This window comes from Eubalaena glacialis, chromosome 11, assembly GCF_028564815.1.
Source record: "Eubalaena glacialis isolate mEubGla1 chromosome 11, mEubGla1.1.hap2.+ XY, whole genome shotgun sequence".
Classification (NCBI taxonomy): Eukaryota; Metazoa; Chordata; class Mammalia; order Artiodactyla; family Balaenidae; genus Eubalaena; species Eubalaena glacialis.
In genome coordinates, this window is record NC_083726.1 from 116,881,082 (window position 1) to 116,906,812 (window position 25,731).

Sequence of the window (25,731 nt, forward strand, 5' to 3'; positions counted from 1 at the left end):
ACCTCTTCACCCACCGACTGTGCTTCCCTGTCTCAGGCCGCCTCCGTGACTAGTTTAAGAACCTGGGAATGTAGTGCAGAGTTCACCTTCGCCTTTAGTAATACTCAATTCGAGACTAACCTTCAAATCATACCTTCCACCTAGACTTCAAAGGTCTACCCTAGGCAAAGGGTAAGTAAGGAAAACAGAAGTGAATTTCTAATGAGTTTTTCTCAGAAGACCTCCCCTCCCCAAGCATGGGGAGAGAGGCAGCTTGGCTTCATGGTGACTTTGGACGCTGCTCCCAAGCTTCCACCTCAGCCTCACAGGCCCTGCCTTAACATGCATATTATCAGAAGAAAAGTTAGAAAGAAACATTCTGCCCTAAGTGTAATTCAACTAAACTCTAACTCACCACTCCCCAGCACCTCCCAGCACAGGAGGGAATCAGGGTCAGCCCCTCTGACTGCTCAGAACCCCAGTCCTCAGCGATTCCAAACCACGAGACAGCAAACCCAGGCCGCACTCACGGCTGTGACGTGGGGGGAACAGAGCAGAGGCCCATCGCTCTGGCGGGTTTCCTGTTACCCGCCAGGCGCCAGCCCCTCTTTCTTTCCGCCCCACTCTATACTATGTAGGAGAAGCAGCTTTACAGGAGATCCTGCAGAAACTTTAGTGAAATTTTCCAAAAAGAGTATTTTAAATGTGGACAAAACACTGAGAAAACGCCCATGATCATCTCTGTCCATGATCTGAAATAAGGAAAAAACCAGTTTGAGACTATTTCTTGGATAACATTTTCCTGTTTAACACAAGACCACTGCCCCGAGCCCCAAGATCTAGAAACTCGGGATTGTCCTCCAGGGGTCACGCGGATGCATTCCAGCCAAAGGTCAACTTGGGACAAAGGTTATAACAGCAAAACCCCAAAGGCTAAGTACCTGAACACAGGTACCACATAGCTTCAGCTAGTTTCAACACTAATTTAACAGCCCACCCTTTTCACTGGTTTCCCAAATACCAAGGAGTTAAACAAGTCATGCAATACTATCAGTACTGTCTGTTGAACTTTCCCCCAGAGTCGCCACTCAAATGCGCACAGAGATCCCTACCCCCGTGACCTAGGCTTCTACGGTGCAGGCCCCACCCGGCTGGCTCGGAGGAGGAGCAGGTGGGAAGGCCCAGCACCCATTCTGGTCCCTGGGCAGCTCCTTTACCTGTTTCCACTGGGGGGCGGGAGCAGGGCGACCCTGCTCAGGCAGGCAGCAGGACGGCTGGCTGAGCCCACGCTCTTGTGTCGGCTGTGACACACAGGCCAAGTATTGGGTAGGGGACAGGACACAGAGACAAAAAAAAAAAACAAAAAAACATTAAGGTAGCAGACACAAAAATGGTCCTCATGGAGGATAGACACGCATCTATGAACTGAAGGAGGGTGCACGGAATTAGTTCTAGGAAGTTACACTTAAAAAGGAAAATCCTCTACCCCCCCCAACTCGGGTGAAGCCAAATGCAAAAGAAAAGGCAAACAGAAGCTGTAATTCTGATTATCCTTTTCCCAAGCTCAATGCTCTGAGCCTAAACTACTAATTCTGGCTTGGAAAATGAATCTTTCCACTCAAAATGAGTGCGGGAACACTTCCTCCAGTGGAGAGCACCCCAGCCTTGCTGAGGAGGACGGAACCTGGGCTGCTACAGCCGCCCGGCCGCCTCACACGTTCACAGTCAAGCCTGCACGTTCTCTGTGGACCTCGGCACGAACGCCTGGAGCGTGAGGATCTAACCAAGCACTAGATGTGAGAAGTTAGTGATGGTGGTTGGCCTGGCCCCTGGTCCACAGGAACAAGGGCTGGCGCACGTGGCGAAGATGAAGAGGCGCTCCCCACACCAGGAGTTTTGGAAGAAACGTTCAGTGTGGATCTCACAATGCCTGTACCTCCTCTTGTGAGAAGCCTTAGTGACTTTTAGACAAGCAAGAGGAGAGACGAGACCTAACAGACATGGCAGTCCAGCCCTCAGCAGGACTCGGGGAGTAAGGACAGTCCACGGAGAACCTTTACAGCGCTCACACTCGTGACCTAGTTCAAGGACAGTCTAGGAAAACCATGTGCAACACACAAGAGTGTCTACCTCTGTGCCCTTCATCAAAGACGAGAACCAACTAAACATCCAGCACCAGAGGGAGAGTTAAGAAAAGCATGGAGCACACACTTTGGAACAGGCTTATAAAGAGTCTGGAACATGGAAATATGCCCAAAGTTACATGAAGAAAGCAGAACAGGAAAGTGTACGTTAAGAACGACCTCAACCATGAAAACAAGAATGCACTAAAAAAAGACCAGAAAGAAACATGGCAAAATATTAACAGAATTATAGGGGCCTTAATTACACTTTCCAGCATTTTCCTCAGTAAGCAGGTACCTCTTATATTACTTACGTATGCATGTACGTGAACACACACCTACGTACACAGATCTGGACACCCCGTTTTAAAGATCCTCGGGTGGGCCTGGCTGGTGAGGACAGGAACCCTCGTCCCTGCGCCACGCAGACGCCAGTCTCGAGCCCTGAGCCCTCAGGACCGGGAAGTTCCCCGTCTCACTCACTAACCCCCCTTCCTCTGTGGCCAGCCCAGGTCCGGGCGGGCGAGGTGTGAGCCGGGCTTACCTGTCTCCTCACGCCCGTGGCCTGCGCGGGTGCGTTCTCCTCAAACTTGGCCAGCAGCTGGGTCGCCATGTACTTCACCTTGTTCTGGTTGCCAAGGGCCACGTCCACCCTCCGGTCGCTCAGGGTGCTCACCAGCGTAGGCCTTCCTCCTCTGTAGCCCCGGGGCGCGTCCTCCTGGCGAACAGGGGTATCGAGAGCCGGCCTCGGTTAGAGGAGCCCCTGCCCACACCCCAGGGCCTGGCACAGCAGCTGGTCCCTGCTTTAGGTCGAGCTCAGTGGCTCTCCTCAAGGTTCTAATCTCAAGATGGCCTCGGGCACAGGGGCAGTATGAAGAGGTACTCGGGCTCTTGCTGGTGTGGTCACATCCCAGGAAAGCTGCTGCCCTTCGCCACATATGGGATTCCAAAGAGACAGGAAGGCCCAGAGCACATGTGTGTGTTCCCTGGACGCTCTCCAAAAAACTAAACAAAGGCAAAAGGCCACAGAAAGCATCTGTGCACAACAATTCTCACAAAGAGTGAACTGAAAAGATCTAGCAATACCGATTTGGGAATTAAGCGTTTCAGCCAAGGAGGGCAATTCAGTACAACCATTCTGGCAAATTCCAGATATTTCTCACCTCTTCCGACTGGCTGGTCTTTCTCCTCTTCCCAGCACCGTCCAAGTCCTTTTCCTTTTTGTCCTGCACCAAGAGCAGAGGGAAACCGCACTCCTCTAGCCACTGCACTGTGCCATTAGTTCTGCAGCTGGAGGAAAAACCCTTCCACTTACCTTGGGAGAGCGCTTCCGAGAAATGGTCTGCCCCAGCTTGCTCAGGAAGGAGATGGGGGATTTAGTGCTGGCTACCAGGACGGCCCTCTCCTCAGCATTCAGGTCCAAGGCGTCTGTGGGCAGAAACAAGCAGTGTCCAAGGACAGCCCTGAGGGCGCCTCCTCGCAGGAGGCTCTCAGAACCTCAGGAAGCTCTGAGGGTTCGTGCGCTCTGAACCCGGCAGGAACTCCACAGAGAAAATGCACACGGAGCCCTGGACTCTGGGCCTTCTCTTCTCCATCCATACAAACAAAACCAACGCTTGCCCCAATCCACTTCAGTCACAAAAACCTCCACTTTCGCTTTTCAGACGCTGCTATCTGCCTGTGCTTGCTGGTTACAACAGAGTGCCGAAGCCTCACTTCAAGATGAAAAGTTCAGGTCGGGAGAGAAAGGGAGGGGCGTCGGGGGGAGGAGACAGGACTCGGGTCATGGGTTCAGGGTGTGCTTGTTGATGTCAGAGTTGTGCATGTCTGTTGTAAGAACTGCATCTCTAATGAGAGAAAGCCACAGATGTCTACAGATGTCTACAAGTACATGGGCTAGAAGCACTGGAGAATGGTACCTAAACTCTGTGGGTTCCAATGTTTTATTCGTAACAATAGTAGTGTTGAAATAATAATTGAAACTAATAATACATTGCTAACATTTGTTTAAGTGCTTCCATTCACCAAACACTCTTCTTAGTGTATTACAATCTAGCCATGTACATATTATCCCCACTTTACAGATGGGGAAACTGAGGCACAGGGAAGTTTCGTGACTTTAGGTGGAGGAAATGGGATGTAAACCAGGTCAGGTACCATGGTCAACACTTGTAAGCATCATGACGCTGACTCAGTCTGTTTTCTGATAGCCTGAGGGTCAAGGGAAGATTTCTGGAAACACTAAAAGGTAGGAGAAGGAAGAGAAGCCAGAGAAGGAACAGTTACAGAAGAAAGAGAACGAAGGAAGTATAGTCCGGGATCACAGAAGCCAAGAGGAAGAGAGAATTTCAAGAGAAAGGACGTCATTCCAAGTGCTGAACAACGCAGAACAGACGGGTGCCCGAGAGGTGAGAGAGGAGGGAAGAATATGCATCTGGTGATTCTTCACGACCACGGACAACAGTTTTGGCCGGGTTGCAAAGTGTCACAAGATTAGGCAGTGACGAAGTCCAGGCCACAGCAAAAGCACCTTTTCAAAAAGTCTGGTTCTGAGAGAAAGGGAACGAGGGTGGTGGAGTCAAGGACAAGGCTCTAGACGGGAATGCTCATGGCCTCCACAACTGCAGGTCTGCTGAGCAAGACCTGGGTCAGAACAAGGGGCTGACAACAGCGCAGAGAAGCGGGTCTGCTGGAAGAAGGGGCACGGGGGAAGGAGAGGCAGGGGAGCCACACGGCAGCACCCCTGGGGGGCCCTTACCTCGGGAGGGGAGCGAGTCCCTGAACATCTCGTAGAACTGGGTCAGGTACATCACCATGGACAGCTTGTCCGGCTCCCCCACCGAGGCCATCTCTCTGCCTGTCATGATGGGAGAAATGCCCAGCTCCTTCTCAGCAATGTCAAAGGCCAGCTGGTTATTCTTCTCCACATTTTGCTCATCCAAAGAATCAAAATCTCTGAGAAACAGGACGAGGAAAACGTGTCAGGATGGGCTGCTTGTCCCCAGACCAGAAAACACGGTATCACAGAGTCATCATTATTTCTTGGTCTTTCAGCTAAAATCCAGGGCGCAGGCCTCACTGAAATCGGAGAGCAAACCTGTCTCACTTCTGTCTCCCTCCTTTTACTAACGAAATGCAAATCATCCTCAGGGAGAAGAAAGGATTAACAATCTACCCATAAGAGAAAAGAGGAGAAAAGTTGGAAAACATAACATTTTATCAGTAACATAAAGTTCTTACTAAAATGTAAGCTCAAGAAAAGGAATTGTTTTTGTTATGTTTCTCCTGTGCCCTGCGTGTGGTCTGCATGTATTAAACTTATGCTCAATAACAATAAAGGTCCTATTTGGATCAGGCTGTGTCTAAAGGCTTGGAACCATCACCCCCTGTGTCCTTTGGAGCTGACAAGCTGTTGATGTACTAAATCAGCTCTGGTGAATCTTACTCAGCCTTCCTCTCTAATTCAAAGGGAAATTCCAAAACTTTCCTCAAAAGATTTCTCCACTGCTAAATTTCCCTAAGTATTTAGATTAACAAACATTTCCCACTGGGTTTCAGGCTTCTTGCTACTCAGTCAAGTAAAGACTGACAGCATCCTTCTTTAGGTGATTTCAGATTAACTGGACAGGCCTTATTTTGTGTTAACCTGCTGACTCTGCAACCGTTTTTCATTTTTTAAACTCCTTTACTCTGTATATTAAGCCTACTAAACTATGGGGGCCTCATCCTGAGTGACGTCACGGCAGCCTAAACGGTGCCAAATTAGCTACTCACGGCTCTGTGCACCGTCAGGAGGAAACACCAGGGCCCCCGGCAGCCTTCGGTCCATTCCCACAGGAGTGTGTCCCCTCCGCGCCAGGCTCCCTTCAGGGACTCTGTCCTGCCCTCCCTCTGGACTAGGGCTGACTTGCCTGGCCCTTCTCCTGAGCACTTCTGTGTCATCCACCGCCGTCGTTCTCAGGCTGCCCCCTGCCCCCCGGAGGGGTCAATAAGCCCTACTTCAACTTAATTTTCACCAGTCTCGGCATGAGCTAAGGGACAGGGGCACAGAGGTCACTTCCGCTTATCAAGCACGTCAGCACCCCCACTCCTAAGCACTAGGTGGGGCTCCTTTATTTTATTAACACAAAAAAGAGCCAGGTCTTTCAGGATTCCTTAAGTAATCATTAGAGCAAAACAAATACACAAAAATGGGCCCGTAAGTCGACCTAATGATGAAAGGACAGACAGCCAAAATAATACCATATGCTCTGCTCGTTTCTGAATCTTCTTGTTTGGCTTCCACGGTAATGAATGCCTACGGGGAGATCTGGGTGCACCGGTCACCACAGCTGACCTGGGTCATCCTGTCATACTAGTCTGCATTTAGGTGAGTACAGAATGACTGAAAGAGGAGATGTCACCGCACAGGTGCGAAAGGCCACCTGAGTGTTACAGGCCTAACAGAGCACACTTGCAAAAAGTGCAAGAGGCAAGAGACAATGCCGACAAGCCCCGGTGAATGGAGGAAGTGCTCTGCTGGTAGTGACACACGTGCCTTCAGCCCACACTCCGGCCAGGCTTTCCTCGTGACCAGCAGCACTGGACAGAGAGCTGGCCGAATGCAGAGCTCAGCCTGGGGCCAAGTAACAGAGTTTTCCTTCGTGTGATGTTAACAGGTCCAGGGGGTGTTATAACCAGTTTTCCACCTTTTGAGCGCTGAGACTTTACAAACAGCTAATCATTCCTGGGTTGAGCTACATAATGCCTAACCGACACAGCTTTAAATATAACTATAAATCAAAATTAGTGACTGACTTCCAGAAGAAGTATCTTATATATATATCTCATTCTAGGAAAAGGTACACAGTTTGGCCACTTGGAAGCAGGGCACTCGCAAGTCCTGCGGGAATACAGATGAAGCAGAGTCTGGACTCACATCAGATCAGGGCGGTATCTGTGGATGATGGCGCACAGGGCCAGGCCGCTCTTCCACGACATGGTGAGGTCCGTCACGCTCACCCCAGCGTAGCCATCTGTCTGCCGCTGGCACCAACCCAGCAGTTTGCTGGAACGAGCCACAGACTCTAAAACAACAACGTTATTATTGGAAGTGTGGTCACTTGGTAGCTTTGATAGAGAATCCACATAACCAGGTTGAAAAAATACAGAAGGCAAGGACAAAATAGTCGTCACTGGTTTTCAAAACTAAGAAGTTATTTAACTGGTATCATAAGAGTGGAATTTAATTTAATTTTTTTTTTTTTTTTGGCTGTGCGGCGCGGCTTGTGGAATCTTAGTTCCCCGACCAGGGATCAAACCCGGGCCCACAGCAATGAAATTGCAGAGTCCTAACCACTGGACTGCCAGGGAATTCCCATGGAATTTACGGTAGACAAGAAACTACCAATTTATCCAGACTCTGAGGTCAACATCCATGCCCCAAGAGAATGAGAGATCACAAGTGGGTGCTGTGGATCCTCTCACGCTGAAGCCCAGGGTCCCAGACACTCTCCAGGACAGGGACGTAGAGGGAAGGGTGCCACCTGCTGAGCCGTCACCCTCACACGTGATGGCTCTAAGATTTCCCTGGAGAGTTGTCTGGCAGGTGGCGGAGGAAACGCCTTCCCTTCAAAGTAACATTGGGAGCACCCGAGAAGAGACGTTCCATTCCACCTAGCAGCACGTTGAACACTTGCTCTCTCACTTTCCAAGGCACCAAGCAATCTGCCAAGTGAAGAAACTTTGCAGGACCACACAGGCAAGGCCAAGGATGCCAGATCAGGCCAGGCTTGGCACTCAGTATGACAAGTGGTCACATCTTGAAAAACTCAACACATAGACACACATACTGGGACGTTTTCCAGTCACTGATGTGTCTTCTAAAACACGAAGAGCCTTTATAAAAAACCGTTTTTCATGATCGCATCAGAAGAGCTCTGATATAGAACATTTAGAAGAATCTGTGAACTCCTATTTGTGTCCAAGAAAGTCTGTTCCTTACCTTAAGCAGCGGAAAACACTTAACCTTATACTAAGCCATTTGTATATAACAAATTTGTGAACATAACAAAATTAAAACTGCATATCTAAAAATCCCATTTCACTTCAGTCTTTCAGGGAAAATGTATCCTGAAATGACACAGAGAACTACTGCTGGTGTCATCCTCGTAAGTCTCCTGGCTTCAGAAATTCACTTTATTCAGATGTCTCCCAAGTCTGTGTATCCACTGATCCAATACGTACTGGACGACTTCAATATTCCAGGCTCTAGAATAACAGTGAACAAAGACACACTCTCTGGGCACTTCCCTGGCGGTCCAGTGGTTAGGACTCCGCGCTCTCACTGCCGAGGGCCCAGGTTCAATCTGTGGTCGGGGAACTAAGATCCCGCGAGCCGTGCGGTGCAGCCATAAATAAATAAATAAATAAATAACACACTCTCTGCTTTCAAGGAGATGACACCCCAGTGGAGGAAGATGAAAATGTTTCCAGCTGCCTGCTGGTGGTCACATCTGCCTTGACATCCCAACAGCACGTCGAATTCAAAATGCCCGTGACAGAGCTCAAATCTTCTCAGCCCCGAGTCCTTGTTCAGACTCCGCCAGTGCTTCTGGCTCCTTAATGCTCTCGGCAGCCACTTCTGACGCCCCGCTGCACGCCAGGTGCTGCAGCGAACACCCCAACACGCCCCCGAGTCCTCGCAGCCAGCGTGAGGTGGGCATGGTTACCCCCACTTTGCACACACAGAAACCCAAGTTCAGAGACGCTACGTATGCTGTCAAGCCACGTGCTTCACGGACGGGCACAGCTGGACCGGACGTGGCCTCCCTTCTCATCCGCGGCATCAACACCGGACCGGCCAGCCTGACCACTGGCGCACTTCTAAACTACCTGCTATGCCCTGGTGCCCTTCTCTGTCCCAGCTCACCTGCAGCTGGCCGGTCACTCTCCTTTTAAAGAACTCTTCAGGGGCCTGCACCGCACAGGCTCCGCCTCCATCACTGTGTCCTGCAGCCGTCATGGTCCTCAGCTAAGAGGCCACTGCTTCTTCTGTAAAGCCTTCCCTCAAAACCTTGGTCTGCGTGTGTGCTCCCAAGTCCGCCCCCCCGCCCCCGCCCTCTCAACAGCGCCGTATCCGATTTCTCTTTACACCCTCGTGACGCCTTAGACCAGGTTTCCCAGCCTCGACAGCACTGCTGCTTTAGGCAGTTGATCCTTCGCCGTGGGGCTGACTTGTGTACCACCGGGGGCAGAGCAGTAGCAACACCCCCAGTCCTGACACCCAAAAATGTCTCCAGACACGACCAAACGTCCCCTGGGGGCAAACCACCTCCGGTGAGAACCATGTACGTGAGAGCCGGTACTGTGCACACCAAGAGCTCAGCCGATTACACAGAACGCTCTCGACGGCGGAAAGGCCGTCACCAGGACTCACCATTGCGGGCCAGTTTTGGGGTAGTTCGGGAATTCACGAGGTTCTCCATCTCCAGATGAATATCTTTTGTTTCTCCAGTATCATACAGATGGCGCACCTGGCAGGAAGTTTACAAGTCGTAAAGAAGGAAAGTCACATACCAAGTAACAAATTCCCTACTGAGATCACACTGACTGAAGTGGAAGGCTGGGGAAAGTGTAGTCAGAAGGTATAACGCCAACCTTAATCCTTTCTGGGATGCGGTGGGTCACGTACACACAAATGCACGTGAACTGTAAGAACCTGTGCTCAGAGACAGCCACGGAGGGCCCTCGCACAGTCTCTGCTGGGCCATTACTGCCGCCCAGTGACAGCGGGTTTCCCCCACAAACACAGAGGCCTAGATGTAAAGTGAATAAAAAATTACTCTAGAACACAGGCAAATGCGTTGAATGGGCTGCTTTCTCAGCATTGTTGGGCTCCCTGGGATTATTATGCTTTGTAAAATGTCACTCTCAGTGCAGTAACAAGGCTTTAGACATTCTGAGTTGGCCGGCAGTATCTTTTACTTGCAGAGGGCCTTATCTTTCCAAGTTCTCTCAAGTGACCCATGCTGTCTGCCTGCACAACGATCCTGGGAGCAGCAGGGATGGTGACCTCCATGGTACAGATGGGGAAACAAGTTCAGGGAAGGTGAGCGGCGGCCCCCGGGTCACGGTGACCGGTGGCAGTGACGCAGGTGCTTGCTGCACGTCCTGACTAGAGAACGAGGGCTGAGCTCCTGCACCGTCCACGGGAACCAGGAGATGGGACAGAGCCCTCCGGTCACCAGACAACCCGCTGCCCCAGCTGGTCAGTCTGCTGACGGCAGATGCCTCCCTCAGCCAACTGAGGAAGACGTCTGCTTGGATTGTGAAGAACGCTGTGTGCGCCAGTATTCACAGCGTCTGACTGGTCCTGACCGTGGCCGGGACACGGATGATGGGCCAGGGGCGCTTACCTGGCTTGGGCGGAGGAAGCTGACGTTCATGTTGGGGTATCTGGTGACGGGGTCTATGCTGTACTGGCTGAAGTTCTTGCTCACGTTCTCGGGGGTGGTCTGAGGCAGCAACCTATAAATGCTTTCCCTGCAACGACGAACAGCAGTGCACTCAGAGCGGTGACAGCACCAGAAGCTCCTCCCTCTCCTTTGATAATATTTCTATTTTCTGACAGTCCAGGGTGCGACAAATCCTCCTCGACGGGTTGCCTCCAACCCCCCATCAGCCCTGGCTTCCCATCCCCACCATCTCAATGATCCCACAGGCACCAGACTGTTAGGGGCCAAGGAGAAGGGCAAGTCCACCGCTGTGGGCAGGGAGCCAAGCCTCACTCTACTTTACTGCTGCGCTGTTTTAGCAAGTAGGCCAATGTTTAATTTTTAAGAAAATCACTGATGCAAAAAACTTGCCACCAAATTTACCCAGAGTACCTTAGGTAACAGACTTAAAAAATGGTATCGACCACTAATTTCATCCAGCAAATCCTCTTTCTCTAGTTCTGGTCAAGGCACTTGTTCTTTATTAGCAAGCGAATCCGAGACCTCACCTCATCTGTAATTATCTGCTTCACAATATCTGACCGTTGAGAGTCAATGTTCACAAGCACTTTGTTGTTCCCCTTTGGATTCGAAGTCACTTTTAATTTCTTCTCTTATGTTAGTACGTCCCCTGCTACCACACTGATTTCATTAGTACAAGTCTCTCTAGTTTAAGGACAGGAAGATTAAATGCACTATTTTCATGTATTGGGTTGGCCAAAAAGTGCCTTCGGTTTTTAAGTAAAAACTAAAGACACATTTTTCATTTTCACCAAGAACTTTATTGAACAACGTATTTACCCTTTTGTTCCACTACCTTCTGCCATTTTTCAGACAACTTCATAATTCCATCTTCCCAAAACTTTTTATCTTTTTGAGCAAACAACTGTTCCAGGTGCCTTTTACAGTCTTCCAGGGAACTGAAATTTTTTCCATTAAGAGAATTTTGTAAAGACTAAAATAAATGGAAATCCAAAGGTGCAATGTCTAGTGAATACAGCAGATGAATCAGAACTTCCCAGCCAAGCTGTAACAGTTTTTGCCTGGTCATCAAAGAAACATGTGGTCTTGCGTTATCCTGATGGAAGAGTATGCGTTTTCTGTTGACTAATTTCAGACGCTTTTTGTCGAGTGCCACTTTCAGTTGGTCTAACTGGGAGCAGTACTTGTTGGAATTAATCGTTGGGTTTTCCAGAAGGAGCTCATAATAGAGGACTCCCTTCCCATCCCACCATATACACAACATCACTTTCTTTGGATGAAGACTGGCCTTTGGTGTGGTTGGTGGTGGTTCATTTCGCTTGCCCCACGATCTCTTCCGTTCCACATTATGGGACAATATCCACTTCTCATCGCCTGTCACAACTTGTTTTAAAAACAGAATTTTTTGCTACGTTTAAGTAGAGAATCACATGTGGAAATATGGTCAAGAAGGTTTTTTTCGCTTAACTTATGTGGAACCCAAACATCAAAGCGATTAACATAACCAAGCTGGTGCAAATGATTTTCAACGCTTGATTTGGATACTATGAGTATGTTGGCTATCTCCCTCGTGGTGTAACGTTGATTGTTCTCAATTAATGTCTCGATTTGATCACTATCAACTTCAACTGGTCTATCCAACCGTGGAGCATCGTCCAGCGAGAAATCTCCAGCACGAAACTTCGCAAACCACTTTTGACACGTTCAATCAGTCACAGCACCTTCTCCATACACTGCACAAATCTTTTTTTGCGTTTCAGTTGTTTTTACCTTTCTAGAAATGATAAAGCATAATATGCTGAAAATGTTGCTTTTTTCTTCCATCTTCAATATTAAAATGGCTACACAAAAATTCACCAATTTTGATGTCTTTTTAAAAAAATTTTATTTTATTTACTTATTTATTTTTGGCTGCGCTCGGTCTTCGTTGCTGCACGCAGGCTTTCTCTAGTTCTGGCGAGCAGGGGCTACTCTTCATTGCAGTGTGTGGGCTTCTCATTGTGGTGGCTTCTCTTGTTGTGGAGCACGGGCGCTAGGCGCACGGGCTTCAGTAGTTGTGGCACGTGGGCTCAGTAGTTGTGGCTCGAGGGCTCTACAGCGCAGGCTCAGTAGCTGTGGTGCACGGGTTTAGTTGCTCTGTGGCATTTGGGATCTTCCCGGACCAGGGCTAGAACCCATGTCCCCTGCATTGGCAGGCGGATTCTTAACCACTGCGCCACCAGGGAAGTCCCAATAAGTCTTTTTTTAAATGCAGGCTGATATGACAGCTGTCACATACAATTTAACAAAACTGTTTCGAATGAAGTTAAAGACAACTAAGTGCTACTAGAGCCATCTTAGGGAAAAAACCGAATGAACCTTTTGGCCAATAGAATATTTATTTGTTCATGTAGCTGTCACAAAGGAATCAGAGAGCGTCCTTCAATGTTACACAAAGATTCAGATACCACTCATCAGTAACAAATTTGATTTGAAAGGGATAAGAGAACATCACTTAGACTAGATAATCTTTAGGTTTCTATGATTTTATGAATACCTATCTTGCCTTCCCTCTCCTAAACATAAAAACATCATTAATGAAGAAGGAAAGAGAAACCTGAACTCTGCCTGAGGAGCAAACCACTGACCCTCCTGTGTCACCGCGGAAGGACGCCCCTCCGGTTACCTCTCTGCCAGGACTTCCAAGGGGCTCCTTCCCAGAGACCAACTGCGCACCATCCAAGCCGAGTCCATAGCAGCTAGAAAGCCCCGGGCTATTCCTGTTCCCATTGGCCAAAAAGGCTACAGAAACAGAAAACAAAGAATTAACCTAAATTACCTTTTAAAAGAGGGAAACTAAACTAAGAAGGAGAGAAAGAGTTTGCTGTTGAAGAGCAGCTGTACCCTGCCCCTCCCTTCCCTACTTCACAACCTGCAGACTGGCAAGTCACAAAGCCTGCGGAACTGCCACCCACAGTGGCAAGCCTGGGCTCCCCGTGGCCTGGGGCCCTCCCCTGTACACTAGACCGTGTGGCGGCGCAGACACTCACTCCCCAGCTGGGACCCCAGAGCTGCCCCTCAGTGCGATGCCCCCTCGCCAGGCCTCCAACCTGAACTGCCACCTCCTGCTGCTGAGCACTCACCTCCAGAAGGCTGTCCCCTACCAGGGCCACCAGCAGCTGGTGGCCACTGTGCTCCCGCACCAGGGCTGCGTTCTCGGAGGCGTACATGCACGTGAAGTCGAACATGGCCACGTCGGGCTGCCCGTAGTGGTTGATGGCGAAGTCCAGGGAGGGCAGCTGCTGCTGGGTGGAGAAGTCGGCCGCCTCCCGGGCATAGCTCAGCAGGGCCTCCTGGTCCACATTCTCCCGGGAGAGCAGGAGCTCCGTGTCGGCGTAGTCCTGTCTCCAGAGGGAGAAGAGGCTCGATGGAAACGCCCAGGCAGGGGCGCAAGAGCCCGCCGGCCACAGCCATGCTGCGCGTGCCAGACGGAACCTAGTTCCGCAGCCTTCCCCTCCCTGTTCCAAAAGCAGTCTTCTATGCAAATTCAAAAGAAAAGGGGGGAGGCTGTTTCTAAAGGAACACAGGTTTTGCCGCCTAGAAACAGAGCCCCCGCTTTTCCATTTACTTGGAACAAGTCACTGCTTCTTCAGTCTAGTCCACTCCACCTCACGGAGTTGCTCTGAATACCAAATACAATGATTTAATGTGATGGTGCTCTGTAAACTGAAAAGCATTCATAGTTCAGGCTGCTATCAGCAATCACCGTCTTCTGGGCAACAGCTGGACCTACACGGGACACTCAACCTTGCATAGCTCATCGAACCCAAAGGAAGAACCTTAAAGCTTCAGTGCCAGAGGGATGAGGAGGTGGGGGCAATAGGAGTCCTGGGGGCCGGGAAGAAATACACTGAAAATGGGATAGAAGTTCTCAAAACAATACACAAGATTCTGAAAGGCCCCACAGTAATCCACCAACAAAGAAAAACAATGATGAGAGAAAAAGGGCTTTCCACAGAAAGGATCGAGAAACTCCTTTTCTGTTTTGGAGGCTCCTGGCACACTGAGCCAAGCCTTTCTTCTCAAGTGGGACCTAAGCTTTCCAAGTGCCCCTGATGGTACTTTCCGCTGGCACTACAAGATGTAAAAGCCAAACACAAATACTCAGGTTGGTCCCGGAAACTGTTTGTTCAACACTTAGTAAGTGGCCACCGTGGGCTCTAAGTCTTAGCTTAGTCCCAAGGCGTACCAATGGGTTCACCGGCTATTTCTTACTGATAAAGCATCCAGCCAAATATATCTTGCTCATGCTTTTGGCAGAATGGGCTGTGCCCACTGCTCTGTCCTGTTCTCCTCACACGCATAAAGGGCCACGGGGCTGAGACACAGACACGAGGGCCAGGAGCTCCCAGCTCCCAGCTCCCCAGCACCGCCTGCAGACAAGGCAGCACCATAACTCAGACTGAAGTCACCCGACTCATCCTGCAAAGACAAAGGACACCCTGAAATTCAGCCGCCAGTCTGCGCTGGGAACTGCACAGGCCTGAATCACCGCATCTGGTGCCTCTTCTCTCCACTCATCACACAGGGACAGTAATTCTCAAATCCAGACCAACAAGACCAAGTAAGACTTCAGAAGCTCTCCTTAAGGAGCCGTCCACCTGGGGTTCTCTGAGTCCATATTCTGATCATCATCTCAGGGAATGTCATACAATTAGATCTGGAAAAAAGGCTTAGCTGGCCCTGGCTCTGGGTGAACAAGAGCCCTCACTGTCAGCCCATAAAGAGGTCCAAATATAGCCCGATCCAGGCACTGTAACCATACCTGCAGTAAAACCAGAACCGTTCTCAGGCTCCCACAAACACCAGTTTTTGCTTCTTGGTCTAACTCCCTTCCCTCTATAACCCCCTCCCAAAAGATGACCTATTAACCAACCAATAATCGGTCATATATGGAACTCACCATAACCACAAACAGAATCACCTGAAATTAAAATGAATATTTATGCATGAAATGCTATCTGAGATTTGCTTTGCACAGCCCAAAGTGGGAGTGAGGAGTGGGGAGTGGGCTGGGCTACTCCTGGGACAGTGCTGGCCACGTGCTGACAACTGCTAATGCTGGATAACAGGCACATCGGGGTTCATCACACAAGTCTCTCCACTTTTGCTCACACTTGAAATTTTCCATAATAAAAGATTTTTTAAAAAGTTAAACTAAAAAACAACAGAGGAGTACAAAGTACATGGTCCTAGGAGACGAGTGAGGCACTCATTTTCATCCCCTTGCAGGAAAAAACTCATCAGACAATAAAATTCTTTCTCTTGGTAATCACATGACCCAGTACAACATAAAAAGAGGTTTAAAAGAAATCCATGACTCACATGCAATATCACCCCTTTGTCCAGTAAACTCTGCTTTTTGGCTGTCATAACAAAATAGTGTGTGTCATCTTTGTAGTAGACGATGTTCTCCAAATCGATCCCTGCAACAGAGAACAAACGTGCACGTAAGGGTCTGCTGAGATGAAGGTGGGTTAGGGCAGCCAGAGAGACTGTACTGGCCCACAGAGACCAGGGTTGTGGAACTCCAGACAGGGAAAGAGAAAATAAAAAAGGCACCTGAGCCTGATCCTCACTTCCTGCACATTTGTTCACGAAAAGGGGGGAGCTCTGGTTATCCTCACACTACTCTGCATTCACCTGACACCCTGTTATCCTAGCAACAGTAATCAATCGGAAGCAGAAACACGAGGATGGGAAGAAAGGAGAGGTTAACCTCTAGTAAGAGGGTTTGAGTCAGTTCTCAGGTTAAACCTCTTTGATGCTCGTCAAGGCAACGGGGGAATCTCCTAGACTCTCACAGGCAGGACAGACAACTGGATGCCTGGAAGTACAGAGTGCACTACTGGCTCTTTAATTCGATTAACCTGAAAAACAGATGCAATGGGAAGAAACCATGTTCTTTCAGAAAACAGGTAAGTGGAATTTGCCACACATTTTTGTTGCAGCAAAATGTCTAAGTGTATCCATCTATTCACAAGCTATCATGCAACAACCTCATTTCTATCTAGCACGTGGTTTACTTCAAAGCCAAACAAACTCAGGAAAAAGAAGACACACTCAATACCTAGAGTCAGGTTCTCAACAAACCAGAGCTCCCCTCCAACAGCTGACAGCGTCAGGCACCACCATGCAGAGCCGGGCAGGGGGAAGGGCTGGAGGAGCAGCCCATCCCTGCAATGAGGACAAAGGACACCAGAGTAGGAGACGGAGACACAGAAAGCATACACTCAGAACGAAGCACGGGAGTGAAGAAGGAGCAGAGGGGCAAACAGCACAGCAGTAACACCGATGACCCCCCCCCACCAAACCCTCCAAGAGAAAGATCACAAGCGGTATTTAAATTTCTATCCTTTTTGCTGTGGAGGCATTGACACCAACCTGTGGCTTCCCTCAGTTCCTGGAAAAATTTCTGGTTGAATATAAAAGCCACACCACTGATCTCTTCCACTTTGGCTTCTGCTGTTGTATTTCGGTTAATAAAATTTGCTGTAATAGCAATGGCCAGTTTGCCACGAAATTCTTTCCGACGAAATCCTGGAAGGAAAGAAATTTTCAGAGGTGGCAAAAGCTGGCTAAAGAAGGAAGATCATGTCACACAGGAGGGGTGCTGAGGAAGACATTAGGGAATATGGGGGATGGGAATCAATGGGAAGATTTTAGGGCAGCTCTCCTCTATCTGGAAATAAGGTGTTTACCTCCCAAAGACTGTAACAATCCAGGAAAGACGTCAAAGTCACCCACAACTAACACACCGCTGGAAATCTGACGGACCAGAACAGTACTCAGTACGAGGGGTTCCGTTTCATAAAAAGGGACGCCGTCTGCTTTAATAACTTAGGTTTAATCCTGCAATGTTCCCTGCTCACGGGTGGCTTGTCTCCCTGTGCCCTGGAGAAGTGGCCCAGTACCAGCTGGCGGGGCGAAGGTGGGGCCTGCCGTTCACCCAGCCTAGGCAGCGCACGCGTGAGGATTCTCAGGAGTGGGGCCTCTGAAGACACAAGCTCTTGGCAGGGTTCCTCCACATGAAGCAGGTGAAGGAGAGAGGAGCACTGCCCATACCTTCCAAGGTGTTCCTGCGGCCATCCCCTCCAATGATCACTTCAAACTCATATTCTGATACAGGATGGGTTTTGGGGTGCACCAGGGCCCGCCAACCTATCCCTGTGGATGAAAAGTCAAAATGAAGGTTATCACCCAGACCCATTCATACATCTAAGACATCTCTAGGTACCCAGGTGTGCAGACTGCACAAAACCCCACGCCAAAAACACACCAGGCGTAAAAGCATGGGGTACAAACCAAAGAAAGCAGCCTCGAGGAAGGCTCACAAAGGAACATCCCCACCACACGACTTCCTATAACGAATCCAAGCACCTGTAATGTCTAATACTATGTCAGAGGCCTCCTCATAAGTCAAAAGTTCCTCCAAAGACACAGGCTGTGCAAATGGAGACACCCCTTTAACTAGCTCTGAAAACAACCCTCAGATTCCTCTCTTCTCCCTGGATCTCATCTTTCCTCACCTCTTCAAGGCCCTTTTATCCCTCCTTCATTTGTTCACTCACGTTCATTTTCTTGGTCCTCAGGAGGCTCCACAAGTCCTTGGAATTCCACATTGACATGGATTTCAATGCCTAGGATCAATGCTACTTTCAAAAGTATTAGTTGAAGCTGACGGATACCTGGGTGAACAGGAAGATTACAGGAGTGAGGGCCCACCGGGGAGAGAGGACCAGTCAGCATCACTGCTCCGGTCCCCCCATCCACCAATGCAGAGTTTATCCAGATGCTCAAAGCCACCTACAGCTGGCGGCTTTTCCAAGCCATGCTCCATAGCGTCTTCCTTTCTTTCTCAAGGGCAAATACAATTCAGTGCAAGAGATGTTCTAGAGAGACACGCAGGCCTACCTCTCAAAAGCTCTGAGACAGAAGGAGACTCTCCCTTCCATCCTCCCTGACACAGAGCCACAGTGACCGAGCAGCACCTACGATCCTGACAGGACTCACCACAGGAGGCAGAAGATAGGCACCCCCAGGGGTGCTTCCAATTGGATACAAAGGGCTGCCCTGCTTCCTGAATTGCCCACGGCATCTCTCTCTCAGCCTGCTCCCTCACTGATCTTCACACACTCTTACACGCTGAGAGGGGATCCCTCAAACCAACCTTAGTCTCTTACCATTCCCCCTCCCACCACTGGTCTACGGCTGCAGAAACTAAGGCTCAAAATGATTGAAAATCTTGCTCGTTATCATAGTGAGACTTATTTATTTGTTCAGTGTCCAATGAGTAGTTCCCAGGTGCCAGACACGGACGGCCCCAGGTACACTGAGAGAAAGTCTGGGCCCTGACGTGGGACCCTCTCAGCTCCAAGACAAATCCTGCCACACACAAGGCAGACAAGTCCGCTGATACACTGACCTCGGTCCTCTGTTAACACCGACTGCCTAGAGGCTGTGACCAACGTGCTAGGAATACGTGCTGGTCCTCCACGCAGCCGTCTCGGCTATCTCCCCCACTTTCCACCCTTCCGCGTCACACTCCCAAAGACTTGTTAAATCCCCTGCTAGCGCACATCTCGTTCCTGCAGATGGCTGTTACCCATCACAGCCCGACAGATGCACAGCGCTTCTGCTGCCGGTGGAATGTGGCCTCTGCTGGCCAGTGTCTGATAGACTGGCACAACTGCTTCAAAGAGCAAAGGGCTGAGTAGCTGAATGTTTACAGGACACATCTGAGGAGCTCAGAACAACAGTTCCTTGATAAGGCTGTCCTGCAATCATTAATGATGATCAACAGACAAGACTTCAACTTCATAATGTAGACAACAGTCTGTTCTGAACCGCTTTTCAGAGCGGCATGAAAACAAAAGCACCGTCTGCATTAACTTCTACTGCCTCGAGCACAGGCCCAGGCTGAGCTTGGAGGGGACAGGAGGAGAGCATGAGCCCTCCACGCTGCAGACCTCACGAGAATCACCCGGCCAAAGGGATCCCACTATCTACTTGCCATTCACAGCCAGACTAGGAGTCTGCTTCTTCCATCACTGTGGCTCCCCAGGACCATCCCCAGAGTGTTTTTTCTCACATTAGGAGAGTACCCACCTAGCACATCACAGCAAGCCGCATACCTCGTGCTTCTCCCATCGGACTAAGAGCCACCAGAGGGTCAAAGCCCAAACTGGCAGTCTGTTTCCTATCCCGGCCCCAATCCTATCCCACCCACTGCCAGTGCTCAGTAAGCACCCAGGACGTTAGAATTCCTTAAGCTAAACTCATTTCATAGGAGACACACTGGTAGTTAAGAATCTCAGGTTACAGAACCACTGGAGGGCAGGTATTTTGACTCCAAGCTGAGTGTGTTTTCTACACAATAGATACTAAGGATGTCAGCACACACTGGGCTGCTGAGTACGAATTCCTCCGGTAATCTGCCTGCCTCTTTCTCCTGAAAAATGAGTAGAGGGTAGGGGTGGGATCCTACAGGAGAATTGATTTTACTTACTGATGTGGTCGATGGCTCCAGCACAGAACTTGCCGTAGAACTTCTTGGCACCCAGGCCTCGCAGATCGTGTATGGTGAATGGCCAGAGATGCAAGACATTGTTGCGGGAGAAGGCATCTCGTTTCTCAATCACGACCACCTTAGCTCCCAATAAGGATAAATCGATGGCTGTGCGGAGACCGCAGGGGCCAGCTCCAATGATGAGACACTGAAAAACACAGCTGCTTTCAGGGCGAAGGCAGCACCTCTTGAGCACATAACCACCACTCCCTAAAGCCCCCCAGTAGGGCTATGCTCCCCATGACCAAGAAACCTTCAAACCCATCCGGGTCAGAGCGGAGTGCCTGCAATGGCTTCAGAGAAAAGCTGTGGGCGTTCTGGATGGAGGAGACTTAACTGTAAGTGCTGGACAGAAACTCAGACGCGGCACCTGCAGGTCACATTACCTGGGTCCTCACATCAACACACAATATGAAGATCACATCTCATCTCTCAACAACAGGAGAAAACCTTCTGGAAGGTTTGTAAGTCAAGCAGATCTCTGTCCACGGAGGCACAGATCATTAAATACACAGCCAAGCAATCTTAGGGTCCTGGAATGGACCTACCACTTGAGAAACTCCCAGGTGGTAATTTTCAAGAGCCAAAGTTTTATGTGCAGAAAAGAGTTCTAAAATCACCAACTTTAGACTGAAAATCCAGGGAAATGATCTTGAAGATCCATATTCTAGAGAAGTACTCAGGGTGAGACCGCACACTTATCTCAACTAGTTGGCATGCACGTTCAGAAGAAAGACATGCACTGTTTCTGGCTTCCAATTCCTTTTATTCTTTTATTTTTTTCCCATATAAATTTATTTATTTATTTATTCCATATAAATTTTTTTCCATATAAATTTATTTATTTATATTTTTAATTTAATTTTATATTTTTAATTTTTATTTATATTTTTATATTTTTAATTTATTTATATTTTTATATTTTATATTTTTAATTTTAGCTGTGTTGGGTCTGTGTTGCTGTGCACAGGCTTTCTCTAGTTGCAGCGAGCGGGGGCTACTCTTCGTTGTGGTGCACGGGCTTCTCATTGTGGTGGCTTCTCTTGTTGCGGAGCATGGGCTCTAGGTGCGCGGGCTTCAGTAGTTGTGGCTTGTGGGCTCTAGAGCGCAGGCTCAGTAGTTGTGGCACGCGGGCTTAGTTGCTCCGCGGCATGTGGGATCTTCCCGCACCAGTGCTCAAGCCCATGTCCCTTGCACTGGCAGGCAGATTCTTAACCCCCATACCACCAGGGAAGCACCTCCAATGCAGCCAAAAAAAAAAAAAAAAAATATATATATATATATATATATATATATATATATATATATATATATATAAAAACTCTAGAGCGCACTTGAATTACTTGCATTTTGTGGATGAATATCTACCCAAATGCAAACCAACACAGGGCAAGTTAAGGCTCTTGAAAGGACAGTAACAACAGTCATAAAGTCATCTGCAACTTCATTTCCCTGCTAGCTTTTCCGAACTTCTCACAGAAAGTGCTCTTACTAAGGAGAAGAGCAGGAATGTATTACCTTTCTCCTCTCCCCACGCCTCCCCCTGCACAGGTGACTGCGCATCTCGGGTCTTTCCCCAGGCCTACCCGTTTCATGGAAACTCTATTTCTCTAGATTGTGAAGAAAGCAAAAGAAATACTTCAGTTTACAAAGCCCTTGCTTATCAAGATAGACCTCTGGAAAATGGATGAAAAGAGGTCTGAAGCCTGTGGGAAAAAAATCCCCAAGTTGGCAAATACTCTACACCTTACCAGAGGCTGAGTCTGGAACAATGACTTTGCCCAGCACCAGGCTGCCACGGTCAGACAGGACACTGACAGGGCCTGGCTACCTCTTTGCTCAGAGGCCTGCATCCTCCTAACAGTCTGAGAGTCAACTAGAGCCTCAGCAAAATCAAACAACTCCTACGGTGTTTGACTTCAGGGTTGTTCTCAGTAGCTGAAACCCCGAATGTTCCTATGTGAATCCACGGGATAAGAATGGGGCACACAGAACAGTCGAATGAACGAACACAGGTAGTGGATCCACAAAGTTCTGCCGCAGTGTGAGCTTGACGGCCTCCCTAGGCTGTGGCCTAAGCAGCCTTGTCCTCACCAGGCTGCCTCCACCCAACGCTCTCTCCTTCTCCAGCTGAGTCCTTGGGTCAGTGCCCAGGGCCTGGGCGGCCGCCCCTACCTTAGTGTTAGTGCACGCCTTTCCCTTCTTGTAGTCTTTGTGGCTGCCCCGCTTGTCCAGCTTTGCCCAGAGGGCCTTGGCTCTCCAGTAGTTGAGCTTGGACTTGAGCTTGTGGTAAAAGGAGCGGTGGTCCTTAGGCTTCAGTTCCAGGTGGTCGCAGAGCTCTTGGAAGGCCTTGAGGGTCCCCTTGCAAGTGGTGGCCTGCACGAACCGGTCGAAGAGGATGTGAGCCCGATTCGTCGCCTCGTTCTTACGCTCCTCCATGTCTCCCCACTCTCAGGCCCCTGACAAATGGGGCGGTGGGGGGGCTGTCGATCCACCTGACGCCGTCACGTTAATCTAATAAAGAAAGAAAGAGGAACGGTTAGCAAATCCAAAGCTGCATCTAGAAACGTTTTCTAGGAGACATAACTCTTTCCAGAGTGCACTTCCTAAGTGCTGCAGGCGTTCGTTACACAAGTGTAATAAGCTGTCGGTCCTCTAGACTCCAGGCACCGTCTGAGACACCGCGGATGGAGAAATGAGGAAGACTGCAGTTGCTTTCAAGGATCTTACAGTTTAGCGGGTGAACAGAAGCTTAGATGTGCCCTAAGTGTCAGAGAGAGAGAGGCTCAAGGGATGTGGGAACACAGGGGAAGAGCGCCTACATCATGGGGGAGGGATCCTCATCCAGGATGAGCCTCTGAGGGATGACAGCTGAGGGTTTCAGGATGAATTAGTGTCAGCCAGGCAGGGAGGAAGCACAGGACGTGGAAAAGGAAGTAAACTGGAAGGCTTGCAAGGGACTCTTACAGACGAAAGGGTCAGGGATGTCTCCCGTGGAGTGAGTGGTGAGCCCAGGCCGAGGGATTACAAACAGAAGCCCTCCTCTGTGTCGGGTACCCTGTTACAGCTGAGCTGCCTTAGTGGAGGGGCTCACCAGGCAGTCGGCTGAGTCGGCTCGGGGGGCACAGCACACAGGTGGTAGCTGACCTGTGAAGGCTGGTCAGATGACACGGGGGAGCCCTGGGCTCCGGGGGAGATCTGGACTCAGCGAGGGAGGGGCTGGCAGCCAAGGACGAGCGCTCTGAAGAGCTTCTGAGGCGCAGCGGAGAGGTCTGAGAGCAGAGCCAAGGTCGGCGTTTAGGGACTGAAGTCCTGCCATGTGGACGGCACGTGGCAGGTAGGAGGATTTTACAGCCATTCCATTTTGCCCACAAAGAAACCTGACAGCAGTAATGATGCTATCTATACCTCCCACTTGTCAAAAACCTCCAGCACCTACCAGCCTACGTTTGCTGGGAGAAGCTTCAAGAAGGGAGGGGCCCCGATGCGCTCCTTCACCCACTCCCTGCCTTGGGTCTGTACCACGCTTACTTGTCATCACTACGGAGAACTGTTGCTGGGGGCGGGAGGCAAAGGGCCAGAGGCTGGAACAGGGCGAGCAGAGAAGCAGGGCAGGGCAACAAGACGAGCAGCACCTCGGCCCTGGGTCCACGCGCGCCGGGCCCGGGCTGCCCCACTCGGCCTCAGTTCTCCCTCGCGTTAGATGAGGTGGGAGTGGACGCCCGGCGTTCAGTGTGGGAAAACCCTCCCAGCCACAGGACTCACGCCCGGGGCTCCAGGCGACTTCCCGCTGGGTGACAAACAGGGCTGCGCCAGAGCTCTGCTTTAAAGAGGACCTGCTCGTGGAGATGGCAGGGGATGGAGGAAGGGAGCTGCTGATCTACTGTGTTGGGGGAGGAGGGGTGGAAGTGAGAAGTGACCCACTGTTTAGTGAACCAGCCCAGGGCAAAGGGAGCCACCAAACTATGTGCTGATGAGACCCTCTGCTTGCCTCCCCAGGCCTGGAAGAGCCCCACGTCCTGTCCTGAAGCTCTTACAGGCAGGAGAAGCCCCCTTGGGAAGCGGGAATAAGATTCTGCTTCTTTCCACACTTTACCATGTATTATAAGGTTGAACCGAACCAACTGGAGGTGTGGGTGGTTTCCTGAGAGAAGGCAATACCTAAATACCAGGAACTGCCACTTTCCTCTTGTGTTTTCTGTGTCAACAGACACAGCACTTGTTCTGTGGAGGCCGAGGTGAAGATGGTAATTCTTTACCTGAAACACACTGACTTGGCTTCTCATCTCAAATACATCACTAACTCAACAATCCCTCCTATGCACACTGCTGAACAACAGCTTGTCCCAACAGCCACATGGCCAAGAGTCCAACAAGAGATGGAATTAACTGGAACTAACCTTCCGTTTCCCCTAAATAAAAGTTTATTCTAGGTAGCGCTAAGCAGCAAGAGAAATATTTTAAAGTTTCTAAAAAGAGCCCATTCTTCTTCTTACAAGTCAATGCTTATCCTAGAAACTGCAGGTAGTCAAAAGACGGCTTGTAAGTGGCAGAGAAAACCAGACATGCTCATCCAGAAGCAGAAGAAAGGGTAATAACCCACGACTAGAAACAAGGGTCCCGGGTGTTGCCCGTCGGGGCCTCTGCGGCTTTATTTGCTTTGCTCGTGAGGCCAGCAGACAGCGCTCCTGCCCCTGCGTGCCCCACCTGTATGCACAGCTCTCTCGAACTCCACCAGAGTCACAGTGTTTCGAAAGCTTTGAACACACCGGCTCTGATCTCTCTGCCTCTCGTCAAGAAAGAAAATGATTTTTCTTTGTTCCTAAACAGCAGCAGCCACCTTCCACTCCCTGCCAGGATCTGGAGCCCGAGGTACCACCGTGTTCTAGCTGACACCAACACGCTCAAGATCCTGCGACATGCATTTCTAAAGGCCTTTCCCCTGTCTCACTCCACCCTAAAAGAGTCTCGGCATTTATTTTCAAAGAAGAATTCTGATGTGTGGGCTAACACCCCCTTGGTTGGCTGTGGCCCACCCTGTTTGAAACAAACATTTACTTCCAAAGAGCTGAGCACTTGCTCAAACCAAACCTCACCACAGATGAACACCTTCATTAATAACTGGCCCCCAATCCTTCTGCTGATGCAAAACACTTTCAAATGAACAGGTTCCAGCCACTCCCGGACAGCTGCAGAGAGCCTGCTTGCAAGAGGCAGACAGGGAGTAAGTGCCCCGTGTAAGAGAGTTCCACCTGCAGGTCACTAATGACAACAGATAAGTAGAGGGAAGCTGGTTCCTGGAACAATGTGACAGGCACCCGAGGTAAGACTACACAAGACCAATTCCCTCGGGCTGCCTCAGCTTTCCCCCTCTGCAAGCCAAGTGGCCATAGCAGAAGACACTCCAGTGTCTGTTCTGCAGCTCTGCTGGCGGGACAGCCTCGTGCAGCCTGGGGACTACCCGGCACTGGGTTCACGCTAAGAGCAGCTGGGCAGACGGCAGAAGGACCACTCCCGCCATCGCCCTCATGCCCTCATTCCTGAACGTCAAACCCAGGTCGTGCTC

At 49.9% G+C, this 25,731-nt stretch overlaps 1 protein-coding gene across 15 annotated transcripts in view; it reads right to left on the minus strand.

Moving 5' to 3' along the window:
* MICAL3 (microtubule associated monooxygenase, calponin and LIM domain containing 3) overlaps positions 1–25,731 on the minus strand; it is a 189,197-nt gene that overhangs the window by 76,578 nt on the left and 86,888 nt on the right. For 13 of the 15 annotated variants that reach the window (XR_009702624.1, XM_061206117.1, XM_061206114.1 and 10 more), the window contains 16 exons: positions 22,341–22,679; positions 20,106–20,313; positions 18,169–18,285; positions 17,663–17,764; positions 16,982–17,137; positions 15,923–16,023; positions 13,681–13,938; positions 13,224–13,339; positions 10,499–10,625; positions 9,520–9,616; positions 7,021–7,168; positions 4,861–5,057; positions 3,418–3,530; positions 3,266–3,328; positions 2,647–2,820; positions 1,197–1,280 (listed from right to left, as the gene is read on the minus strand). Coding sequence is in view for 14 of the 15 variants with exons in the window: in XM_061206117.1 (XP_061062100.1) it covers positions 1,197–1,280; positions 2,647–2,820; positions 3,266–3,328; positions 3,418–3,530; positions 4,861–5,057; positions 7,021–7,168; positions 9,520–9,616; positions 10,499–10,625; positions 13,224–13,339; positions 13,681–13,938; positions 15,923–16,023; positions 16,982–17,137; positions 17,663–17,764; positions 18,169–18,285; positions 20,106–20,313; positions 22,341–22,604 (2,325 nt within the window). In the remaining variant the exon portion in view is untranslated. Of the gene's footprint in view, positions 1–1,196; positions 1,281–2,646; positions 2,821–3,265; positions 3,329–3,417; positions 3,531–4,860; positions 5,058–7,020; positions 7,169–9,519; positions 9,617–10,498; positions 10,626–13,223; positions 13,340–13,680; positions 13,939–15,922; positions 16,024–16,981; positions 17,138–17,298; positions 17,308–17,662; positions 17,765–18,168; positions 18,286–20,105; positions 20,314–22,340; positions 22,680–25,731 lie in introns of those variants that run through there. The other 2 variants (XM_061206121.1, XM_061206125.1) reach the window with 2 other exon arrangements.